Source organism: Selaginella moellendorffii, unplaced genomic scaffold (genome assembly GCF_000143415.4).
Source record: "Selaginella moellendorffii unplaced genomic scaffold, v1.0 SELMOscaffold_0, whole genome shotgun sequence".
NCBI lineage: Eukaryota > Viridiplantae > Streptophyta > Lycopodiopsida > Selaginellales > Selaginellaceae > Selaginella > Selaginella moellendorffii.
In genome coordinates, this window is record NW_003314261.1 from 5,824,574 (window position 1) to 5,835,662 (window position 11,089).

At 54.8% G+C, this 11,089-nt stretch overlaps 2 protein-coding genes across 2 annotated transcripts; one reads left to right on the plus strand and one right to left on the minus strand.

The window, feature by feature from the left end:
* Nucleotides 1–4,085: 4,085 nt before the first annotated feature.
* Nucleotides 4,086–7,599, minus strand: LOC9642706 (cryptochrome-1). Its single transcript, XM_002961206.2, has 3 exons — nucleotides 6,260–7,599; nucleotides 5,175–6,115; nucleotides 4,086–5,113 (listed from the first exon to the last, which is right to left on the minus strand). Exons 1-3 carry the CDS (start codon nucleotides 6,570–6,572, stop codon nucleotides 4,316–4,318), a joined length of 2,052 nt encoding a protein of 683 aa, XP_002961252.2. The 5' UTR covers nucleotides 6,573–7,599; the 3' UTR covers nucleotides 4,086–4,315.
* A 739-nt stretch (nucleotides 7,600–8,338) lies between these two features.
* On the plus strand, nucleotides 8,339–11,083 carry LOC112350486. Its single transcript, XM_024686812.1, has 10 exons — nucleotides 8,339–9,033; nucleotides 9,115–9,240; nucleotides 9,308–9,484; nucleotides 9,577–9,711; nucleotides 9,763–9,881; nucleotides 9,932–10,067; nucleotides 10,116–10,245; nucleotides 10,299–10,378; nucleotides 10,450–10,584; nucleotides 10,645–11,083. Exons 1-10 carry the CDS (start codon nucleotides 8,482–8,484, stop codon nucleotides 10,861–10,863), a joined length of 1,809 nt encoding a protein of 602 aa, XP_024542580.1. The 5' UTR covers nucleotides 8,339–8,481; the 3' UTR covers nucleotides 10,864–11,083.
* The last annotated feature ends 6 nt before the right edge of the window (nucleotides 11,084–11,089 follow it).

Sequence of the window (11,089 nt, forward strand, 5' to 3'; positions counted from 1 at the left end):
CTCCCGTACACCATAACACTCGTGCCCGTACACCTGGACGTTGCTACTGTGGTTACCGCCGGCGGCGGCGGTGGTGGCAGTGGCGGCGGCGGCGGCGGCGGCGTACCGCGCGGTACCGCCGCTACCGACGTTAAGGTTGAGCTTCCAGACGAAGAGGCTCCCCAGGTGCTGGTCGTCCAGCCGCCGCATCTCGCACGGCACGCCGCTTAAGTAGCAGCGCTTGACGCCCTCCATCCAATCCACTCTCGCCTGCCCGACCAAGCTCACGGCCGAGTAGGGGCTCCGCTCGCTCTGGAAGGTGACGCATACGTCCGGGGTGGGCGTGGAGGCCGCGGCCACCACCACCACCTCGGGCTGGACGGTGGTGGCGATGGCGCCCGTGGTGGCAGCAGCGTTCATGCTGTTGCTACTGGCCGAGTCCTGCAGCCCGATGCTACTGCCGCCCGACGAGGAGCGCACGAGCTGGTTGTAGGCGGCGTTCACCCAGCGCACGCGGTTGCTCCTGTCCGTGACGAACGCCGGGAGGCCGTCCTTCTCCAGCTGCGACTCCACCGTCTCTAGGCTCCCGGAGAGGTAGCCCGCGTAGGAGTTCACCTCGGTTATGGAGTCGAGGCACACGTTGGAGCCGACCACCAGCGGCACTGGACGGACCGGCTGTGGAGCGATCACCCTTTGCTGCTGGTGCTGGTGCTGGTGCTGTTGTGGGATCGAGCTCGAGCTTTGCTCCACAAACTCAGCCCTGCCACCCGGCTTGGACGAAGAAGAGCTCGGGAGGCCAGTGTGCATGAACTTTTTGAGGAATCCCCACAGCACGGCATTGCACTCCGAGTCCCGCATTCTATACCGGAAGCATCCCAGCTGCGTAGGGAGGCCCAGCGGATCGATGTACGGCCCGGCGGCGCGCTGCGGCTTACCGCCCAGCCTCTCCGACACCACCTTGTCGTAGCTGAGGTTGGACCAGAGCACCACGGAGCGGGTGCTGGATGCGCCACCGCCGAGATCCTCCGTGAGGGCCACCGGGTCGGACGATCCGCCATAGGCCTGCTCCAAGTAGCTCGAGTCGATCACCATCCCGGCGCGGTGCTGCTGATGATGATTCTGCGGGTGGAAGGCATCCTGGCGGCTTTGTTCTTGTTGCTGTTGTTGAGGAACCCTTTGCTCGTGTACCGCGGCGGTACGTGGCTGCGCCGCCGCGCCATACCGCCGCGCCGCCGGCGACGCCGAGCTGCCCGAGCACAAGCTCAGCTCCAGCCGATTGGAATCGTCCCTGTATCTATCCCGGTCCCGCCGCCCCAGCAAATCGATCGATGACACCACCTCCGGGACTGGATTCGCGAGCTGATGCTGCGCTGGTGTGTCTGGCAGCAACGACAGCGTCACAAGCTTGGGCCTCTCGTCATCGCCATTGCCATTTTCCAAGGCAGCGATGGGAGCTGGAGGAGAAGCCTGGCGAGGCGGCGGCGGCGGCGGCGGCGGCGGAGGTAGTGATGATGGCGGCGGTGGAGGAGGAGGAGGAGATACTTGCTGTACGTTGGAGCCTAGATCACTCACCAGCGATCTCGAATTGCTGCTGCTGTTCTTCCGGAGGCTATAGCCACCGCCGCCGCCGCCACTGCTCGCCAGCGTGGCTGGCGGCTTGGCCGCCACCATGACGCTGCTGCCCGCGTCCTCGAGCACGACGTTAGGGCTCCTGGCGTACGACTGTGTGCTCGTGTTGCCAATCGATCCTCCTCCTACTGCCACTGCGGGCCTTATGATCTTCCACCCGGGCAATGCCTGGGCGTCCGACAGCATCGATACGGACGTGGTGACCGTGGACAAGCTCCCGGCGATGTCCACCATCACTGGCACCATCTGCTGGCTCTGGTGGTGGATTTGCTGCTGGATCTGGAGCTGGATTTGCTGCTGCTGCTGCTGCTGCTGCTGCTGCTGCTGGTGAATCTGCTGCTGCTTGCTGCGATTGTTGGCCGCCGATCGCTTGTAGCTCCGGGGCGAGCCGAGCGAGGAATCGCCGGATCTCTTGCGCCCCTTCCTACACCCTGGCGACACCGAGGAGGAGGATTGCGTCGGGGCATCGGCGGGCGCTGGGGCTTGATCGGGCTTGGCGCTGCCGGTGGCGCTGGATGGCGCCGAAGGGGGCTTGGGCGCAATTGGACGATAGCGCGACAAGATCTGCTCCGCCTTGGACGAATACATGTTGAAGAAGGGAAACATGAGGGAAGAACACCACGATCTACCGCCGCGCGCTAGTGAAATATCCCCCACCTTCTTCCTCCTCGCCTCCCCATTCGTGAATCATGCCCCCTCCTCCCGATTCTCACCTCCCCCGCCCGAAATATCGATCCATCCCCAGGAATTCGGCGCTCCATCGCGATCTTGCCCGCATTCCAATCCGGGCGCTCCTCCTACCCTAAGAGATCCCGCCCCCCGGGCGAGCTCCTCTCATGAAATCTGTGCAAACCAAACAGCCACCGGCACAGAAAAACTCAGAGATTCCCCCGGGAGCCGATCGATCCGGCGCTGGCCTCGCGGATTCCAGACACCGAGCCCTAAAACCACAGCCCTCGCACGCAATCGCTCGGTTCTTGGCCAAGGCAGTGGAGACGACAGCGCGAAGAGAGAAAACGAAGAGAACAAAATGAAGAACAGGGTAAAAAATCGGATATCAAAGGGTTAAAGTATAAGTCACCTAGAGTTAAGAAAATTTGACGAGAAAAAAAAAACATTATTGACGGTACTGGAGTGTATCAAATGGAGGGCGGTAAGGGGATCGATGGCAGGCAAGCCACCACAGCCACAGATTTTGATATCGTGCCCAATTACCTACGACAAGAAAACTTCCAGCCCAGACAACCAGGTCCGGCACCATACCTACCAGCTTTCCCCGCACCACCACGAACAAAACACGCGTCGCGGCCTGGGCCCCACGCCTCTGGGTGGCCCACGCTGCTTCGGAGCCGTACCCCATTGGGCAAAATGGGACTTTGGACAAAATATTTTAAGCCCTTGTTTCCGGCGAGCAAATTTTTTAGGGCTTTGCTATATTCTTACTATGTATAGTGCACGGGAGAGATTTGCTGATCCACTACAGCTGGACAAAGCATATAAGAGTGATTAAAGCATTTAGGGAAGAATTTTAATAGCCTAAGTGGACCCAAGCTTCAGACAACATTGATGCCGTACCACCAACCGATTTTCAGCACCAATTTAGAAGCAAAGGAAAAAGAAGAGTGTCGCGCTGGCGGGTGGCCACTGGCTGTACGAAATATCTCCCGACCCCGTGGCCAAAGGCAGCCGATTGGTCCAGAGTCTGGTGGCCATTACTCCCACGAGGGGCCATCACCCCTTAACCAGGACCGATTTAAAATAAGGTTACAAGCTACTTATAAACGGCCAATGAGGTACCTGGATTTGACGTCAGCCCTCTTTCCAGCCGACGCGTGGCGGTGGGCCCCGGCCGACGTGGCTGCAAGGCCGTCCAATGAAGCACGTGGACCCGGCAACGAGAGGCTGGTTTTGATTGGCTGACGGGGCGGAGGAATGGCATCCCATTGGCCGGCGTGCTTGCGAAAAGATCCCCATGTATCCACATCCACGATTCCTTTGTTTATAAATAAGTAAAGAATGAAGCAAGCTTTTGATGGAGGAAACCATGCAAACCCAATTCATGTTTATACTATACGTCGCTATCAACACCACCACCACCACCGCCTTGTAAACAATGATAGTGCATGTCTCCCAATGGCATTAAGGTATATGGTCTCGTCCAAAAGGATTGGCCGCGTCTATGATACCTAGTCCAAAGTGCCGGCTTGGAACACCCATTTGTTTTTTGGGCTCCCGATGATCACGGATCGACCATACTCGGTGACCGATCAGTGGATCTCTCATGGCTTAATCACTGAAAACCGAGCGAAACACCATTTATACAATGGTTTGTGGCTGGATCTGTCGGCACAAGCCTATAAAGCTTTGCCTCCCACAAAACCCACAACTCCCACTCATAAAATACGAAAGCTTCTCCCCCTGCGCGAGACCCCACCAAAGTCAGCAATTCTCCACAAGCCCCTGCTAGGAGGCATCCATTCAAGTCCCATCGCACCGATTCCTTTTCATTAAGCTGTGTGTAGAGCCCCACAAGTTAGTGCAAGAGATGCTCCTACAAAGTTTTCCTTCCAGATCAAAACCAATGCTACAAAGCTTACTAAAAACTTCAACAGAAACCCATCCTTTTCTATGCTACCTTATGAGAGAGAGAGAGAGAGAAAAGAGAGTTGGAAAAGAGAGAGAGAGAGAGAGACAAAGAGAGAGATATTCACAAGTAAGCTGAGAAGTCCACCCTACGTCGATTGCTGTGTGTGGGGAACCATACCGCCGCAGCTGTCGCGTAGCCGTCGTAATTCCTCCTAAAGGCTGATGACGACTCCGCGGTGGAGTTGACATCACTGTCCATCATCTCGACCGCCTGCTGATGCTGCTGCTGGGGTTGCTGCAGCTGCAGCTGAGGGAATTGCTGCTGCTGGGGATGCTGCTCCTGTCTGTGGTTGGCGGGATGAAAATCTTCCCCCGGCCCCGCCAGCGCAAAGTTGTGCTGCTGCGGCTGAAGATGGTGGTGGTGGTGGTGGTGGTGATGATGGATCCGGCTGGACCCGGACCGCAGCGTGTTAAAGTCAGGGAGGAGCGTTGGAACGATCTGATCCGGGTGTGAGGTATCCGAACATCGGTCTCGCTGCTGCTGCTGCTGGTTTTGGCGCTCCATCACCATCTGGTCGTTTGATCGTCGCTGGTGCCCGTTGCTACCGCCATAGTCTCTGATCTGCTGCTCGCCATTGTCACTGTTTATCTCCGGCGGCTCCGGCGTCCCACTGCCGCTGCTGATACTGTTACTGTTGTGCTCCCACATGTCCCGCAGCCCCCGCTGCAGCCGCTCCCGCGCCGCCGCGATCTCCACCACCGGCCTCGGGTAGTTGCAGCCCAGCTCGATCCCCGCCGCGCACAGCACGCTCGGGGGCGCGTTCCACGGCTCGTGGATCCACTCCGTCGGCAGCCTCGACAGCTCCGGCAGCCACTTCCGGACGTAGTTGCCATCCGGATCGAACCGCCGCCCCTCGACCTGCACAAAACCCCGGGTTTGCTCTTAGAGAGAGAAAAGATGGCGGGCAATGGAGGCTTACGTGTGGGATCTCCATGCGGTCCAGCTCGTGGCCGTCCGGGAGGCTCCCGGAGATGTACTGCCACCCGAGGATGTCCGACTCGAGGTCCGCGTCCAGCAGCGTGTCCCAGAAGTACTTCATCCCCCAGCGCCACGGGAGCTGGAGGAACTTGACGCAGAAGCTCGAGACGATGACGCGGATCCGGTTGTGGAGCCAGCCCGTCGCCCAAAGCTCGCGCATCCCGGCGTCGACGAGAGGATACCCAGTTCGCCCCTGCCGCCACGCCTTGAAGAACCCCTCGTCAACTCTCCAGGGGAAGTGTCTCAGGTGCCCCAGCAGCGATCGCTCGTGAGTGAAGGGGAAGTGGAAGCACAGGTACCTCGAGTACTCGCGGTAGCCGAGCGCTCGCAGGAACAAGCTCGCGCTGCGCTCCGCGGGCTGCCTGCCGTCGGTGATCCACAGCAGCTGCTTGCTGCGCACGGCGTGGAACACCTTCCGGATGCTCAGCTCGCCGTAGTGCAAGTGCGGCGAGAGCATGGACGTGGTGCCACCGTCCACCTTGCCGCGGTTGTCGCCATAGTCGGCCAGCGGCCCGGCCAGGAACGCGTCCAGGGCCTTGTTGGCGTTGCTCCAGCCGGGCGTCCAAGTCCGGGCCAGCATCGCGTTGCTGCTCTTCTCGAAGTCGTCCTCGAGGCCGAGCTCCTCGGCTGGGAGGCCAAGGTGGCCGAGCCCCGGCTCGGCTGGCGGGGAGAGGCGCTTTGGCGGGAGTAGTGGGCCGTCGGGTTCGTGGTCCATGCCGAGGTAGCGCTGCCAAAACAATTGAAAGTGTGTATATGGATTGCCTCGCGCGTCGAAGAGCTCCCACGGCTCGTAGAGGAGATCCGCGTTGAAGGTCTGTACGGTGATGCCGTACTGCGAGAGCCCGTGCTTTACGTGGTGGTCTCGGATGAGCGACACGGGATCTGTGGAGGAACAGGAGCGAAAGAGTTAGATCATAAGAGAAGTTGGCTATCGAAAGACAACTTGGAGGAACTGGAGAGAACTCGAGGAACTATAGGCTATACAAAGTTTCTACCTAGGAAAGATGGAAAATCCATGGTGCTCACCATAGAGGTGATTGTAGAAAACCTGAGTAGCTTTGGTGTCCCTGGCGATCTGGAGCAGTGCGTTGAGGCTGCTGCCGCGGGACTTTTGCATCAAGAGCGGGCAGCCGAGCTTGGCGAGTGAGGAATTCAGGTGCATCAAGCTTTGCTTGAGCCACCATCGCGACACTCTCCCCGGGCGGAACTCTCCCTCCTCCTCAGCGCACCAGATGAACAGCGGAACCACGGCCCCGGCCTTGGACGCCGCCGCCAGCGCCGGATTGTCCTCCACTCGCAGATCTCGCCGAAACCACACGATGGTTGTGCTGCTACCCATCTCTTTCTCTTTCTCTCGCACTCCCTCTCTCTTACGTTAAGCTTGGTCTCACTCTCTCTCTCTCTCTCCCCTCCCCTGTTTTAGCGACTGAAAGCGATGATCAGCGACCTGGGCGGTGAAATGCGAGCGCGATTTCAGTCATGCTCGGCTCCCAGCCCCGAATATGGCATTGGGCAGAGGCCGATTAGAGATTCCCCGGCCCAGCGGTGCGCCATACCTTGTCTTCTCACTCCAGGTGCTTTCCTGGCTCCTTTTGCCTCGCTCTCTTCTTGGGTCGCGGAATCCATAGCTGTTCCAGCTGCCCAGCTAGCGCATTCCGTGCCTTCTTTCTCTTTTTTCGCTTTTCCACTGCCTCGCCAATCCACAAGGAAGAGAGAGAAAGAGAGGGAAAGAAAAAAAAAGGCTTATCTCTTCCACTGCTTTGTCCAGTTGCTGAGCCAGCTTGTGGATAGTAGTAAGAAGATGGGTCTGCCAAACAGCGCATTAGGGCACACTGTGATCAGCGCCACGTCTACGTCCCTATAGCGCCACACCACCGCGTGCAGTGCCACGGCTAATGTTACTCTCCACTCTTTGCTCGATGATTTAGAGATATTCTTCCTGTCGCCCTTGCATGGGGCATTTTCTGGTACATGGATTGGAATATGCCATTCATGGAAGAGCAGTCACCCGTGGACGAATTACGAGGCGCCAGGTGGACGGACCAGTGGCGATTCACGCGCAGCCATGTCGGAGCTTTTGTACAATGACGAGCGCTGCCGTCATCTCTAAGCGGGAGGTGAGCCTATCGTCTAGAATTTGCGTCTTGCTAGGCCTATCTCGCACTCTTTGCGATCGATCTTACCTCGTTGGAGGAGCTCCGCTTTTTATTCATTGCTGTTCATATGAAACCACCTTCTTATTTTCCTAGTTTTTCTCTTTATCTATAGTATTTTCTTTTCTTGGCACATTAATTATTTGTGACTCTTATAATTCTCATTTCCAGTCTGGTGGTCCTTTTTATCTTAATGCTAAGCATATGCATAAAGTTGAGAATTTTATTTAATTTTTTGTCTTTGATCAATTTTAATGTTGAGTATTTCCCTATTCCAAAAGTTAAATCACTTTTAAGTTTTGGGTTGATTACATATCATTGGTTATAAGTGTGAGTTCATGCTGAAATCTATCAGGAAAGAACAAAGGTCGATCAAATAGTAATCTAAGTTAAAATTTTGATATATTACTAAAAACTTAAATTTAGTTGAATAAAATTTTAATCCTCGGGATCTAATTTTATAATAAAAACTTTATGCTGACCAAGCCACCTTTTTCGATTATTATTACATGGGTGACTGGCGCTCAAATGGAGTCATTAGACCACAGTGCAATGGATGCAAATGTAAACCTCAAAGGATTGAGAAGTCAAAGGCCCGCCACCTCCTACTATTAAAAGAAGATCAATAAAAAAGAAAGCCTTCAATGCAAAAACAAGAAAATAAATCAATCTAAGTCACAAGATCTCGTCAAGAATGCCGTGTCAATGTTGTTTTCGATTGCATGATTGTGCTGTGCAGAGCTGTCTATGAAGTGAGAGTCTCCCCGCGGTTTCTTGCTTCCAAAGCGTAAAACGAATATACCCAGCGCCAGCGGAATATGCTGGGGCTTAGCTGAATATTCGCAACCTCTTTTTCTCTTAGCAGACCCTTTGAGAGAATATGCCGGCGCGATGACAAAAATGGCGTGAAAAAGGTAATTCCTTTGTCTAATGGGACGTGGCACGTTAGTGTTTAAACGATCGCTAGGCTAAACCTCTTTTTGTAGGTGAGGGAAATTCTAGGTAGCGCGCGAGCGAGAAATCGGCGAGAGGGAGAGCGCGAGGAGAAGATCGACTTGAGATCACGGAGAGAGTGTAGCTAGGAAGAGAGCGGCTATGGCGCCAGCAGCTGCCGTGGATTCGTCGCCGCTCCAGGATTGGAGCGACGAGATGGAAAGCAATGGAGATTTCGAGCTTGCGAGCAGCAGCGGGAATGGATCGGGGGCTCCTGGCGCGCCGGATCACGGCTGGCACAAGGTGACAAACCCTAAGAAGCAGCGGCTGCGGGAGAGGAAGCTCAAGGCCGAGGGGGGAGGAGGAGGCGAAGGGGGCGCTGGGTTAGGTCAAGATGGGAAGAACTCCTCCAAGGCGTTTGAGGCGCTGGAGAAGGAGGCGGAGGCGCGAACCGAGCGGCGCAAGTCGAGGAAGGCTGCATGGAGCGCCAGTGTCGCCGCCGCTGCCATCCCCGCCGCGAATGGCGTCCATCATCCTCACGGCAGCGACGATGAGGAGCAAGGTAGCGATGTTGAGTCTAAGAATGCCGCTGTAGGAGGCAGTGCCAATGGAGGCGAGAAGAAAAAAAAGGCAAAGAAGCCAAAGGTTTCTATTGCCGATGCTGCGGCTGCAATTGACCCAGTGGATCTGGCAGACTATCTCGCCACCTTGTCGGTATGTTCTTCATCGTTTTTTCTTCTTTAGTTTTTCTTTTTTCGAATTCCATGCATGCTGACACTTGGTTTTCTCCTCCAGGCGTCTTACGACGATATTCAATTGATTCGTTGCGTGGATTACTTCGTCAAGATTTTCTCGCCTGTAAATACGGTAGAGATCGCGTGGGACAAGATGTCGAGGGATCCGCTGCTCAAGAGCGTCCAGGTGAGAGTTTAAATGCTTCTCGTGATGCTTAGAGACTAATGCTGGCTGTTTTCCTTCACATTTCAAGGTTCCTATCGGGGATCTTCCTGACAAAGTGTGTAGAGCCACAGCTAACTGGCTGGGACAGAAGTCCGTGGACTCTTTGTCACAATTCGTCTCCTGGGCCCTGAACGATGTTTTGTTCGAGGCTCAGCCCCAGCAAAAGGGTGGGAAGAGTGGTCCTACGGTTTCCAACAGCACAAAGGTAGCTAGCCCATGACATTTTGTGGCGCTATTTCTTTATCTCTACACATATATCCTGACCGGTCGCAACCAACTTGCGCGTGTCTTTGGCAGATTGCTGTGCTCGTTGTTGTGGCCATACTACTGAGAAGAAGGTCCGAAGTGCTACTGGGAATGATGGAAACGCTTCGACAACCGAAGTTTCAAGCTCCACCGAAGCTTTACGTACTGGCCTGGATGTACGGCCAGGTTGGTGTTTGATACTGTCCTGTGCTCCGAAGGTTTTAACATTTATCGCAGGTAGCTCGTGAGGATCTGCTTGCTGGATTATATCTGTGGTCCCATAATCTTCTCCCATTGGCTGTTGGTAGCTCCAGCACTCCTGTTACTCGGGACATTGCTCTCCAGTTTTTTGAGGGGTACGATAGCTCTTGTTTATCTCATGACTGATGGTTTGCATTTATTGCAGCTTTGTGATGAAAGACCTCGCTAAGAACCGCCCCTCTCTCTTGACTGGTGCTACAAGGAAGGAGAGGTTGATTTCTCCTCACGCGCTCATTGCGTGCCTCCATATGGCGTATCCACCCGAGTCGTCTAGAACTAAGGTACAACTACTCATTTTTGGCGGGCAAGATATTGACATTCGCGTGCAGGCAACGCAAAGGTATTTGGCGATTTATCCCACAGTGAAAGAAATTTCTCTTGGAGGCTCTACTCGCACTCGAGCACTAAAGACTGTGGCTCAGCAGCTTCTTCCGATGTCCCTTACCGTGGCCGAAGAAGGTAAACTATCTGCATTATCTGAGGGCCTCCCTCATCTAAGCTTGTCCTGGCAGATGATCCCGAGTTGTCCCTTGAAGGCTGCGATCTATTCAGGTGGTGTTTGTTTCAGTCACCCGACAGCTACAAGCAATGGGTGAGTCCTGCTTAAGGTTTCTTTGTGACAGACCTTGAACTCTTGTGTCTATCGAACTTGTACTATTGCAGGAGAAGCTCTATCCGGAAAGGTTGAAAGGCAGCGTGCGTGTCCTAAAGTTCCTTAGGGGCACTTGGAGGGAATCCCAGTCCATGCTCTCGCCACTCAAAGAGTTACAGAGCACGGTGACATCACTAAAGCTCCAGGTGAGAGCTGGAAATGCCCTTTCCTTTGAGATGTTCGCTAACTCTTGTTTGTATGTGCAGAGTCTCAAGATGAAACAAGATCCCAAGCTGGAAGCCGAGTCGATCAAGGCTTTGGATCACTGCAAGTTTCTCCAGAAGAAGATGAGCTTGTGGAATGCGTGCTTGAGCGCGAGCGTCGCTCTGGCGTGCACGGCGGCTGCTGGCTACGCGTTCTATCTCCTGAGCCCCGACAAGAACCCATGGAACTGGGACGGTAAGATTCTTCTCAGCAATCTATAGTTTCTCTCTTCTATCTCGATCGCAAGCTACCATTGACGACAGCAACACCAAAAGCCAAAAAAAAGGTTCTATGCTCGACGTGATTCAAAGACAAGTTCTTAGATCTTAGAGACGGTGAAGAAAAAAAAAATTGATCTTTTGGAGTAGAATAGGCGCTTCTCTCTTTTTTTCCTCACCGTTTGTTTCTTCGTAATAATAAGGAATGGAAGTCTTTGCCTTCTGAGAG

What these genes read in the sequence shown, in the direction of transcription:
- LOC112350486 (XM_024686812.1), top strand. Translation starts at nt 8,482, where the DNA reads ATGGCGCCAGCAGCTGCCGTGGATTCGTCGCCGCTCCAGGATTGGAGC. An exon ending in ACTATCTCGCCACCTTGTCG is followed by an intron (nt 9,034 to 9,114) that starts GTATGTTCTTCA and finishes TTTCTCCTCCAG; the next exon opens with GCGTCTTACGACGATATTCA. An exon ending in CCTTACCGTGGCCGAAGAAG is followed by an intron (nt 10,246 to 10,298) that starts GTAAACTATCTG and finishes TTGTCCTGGCAG; the next exon opens with ATGATCCCGAGTTGTCCCTT.
- LOC9642706 (XM_002961206.2), bottom strand. Translation starts at nt 6,572, where the DNA reads ATGGGTAGCAGCACAACCATCGTGTGGTTTCGGCGAGATCTGCGAGTG. An exon ending in TTTCTACAATCACCTCTATG is followed by an intron (nt 6,116 to 6,259) that starts GTGAGCACCATG and finishes GTTCCTCCACAG; the next exon opens with ATCCCGTGTCGCTCATCCGA. An exon ending in ACCGCATGGAGATCCCACAC is followed by an intron (nt 5,114 to 5,174) that starts GTAAGCCTCCAT and finishes GGTTTTGTGCAG; the next exon opens with GTCGAGGGGCGGCGGTTCGA.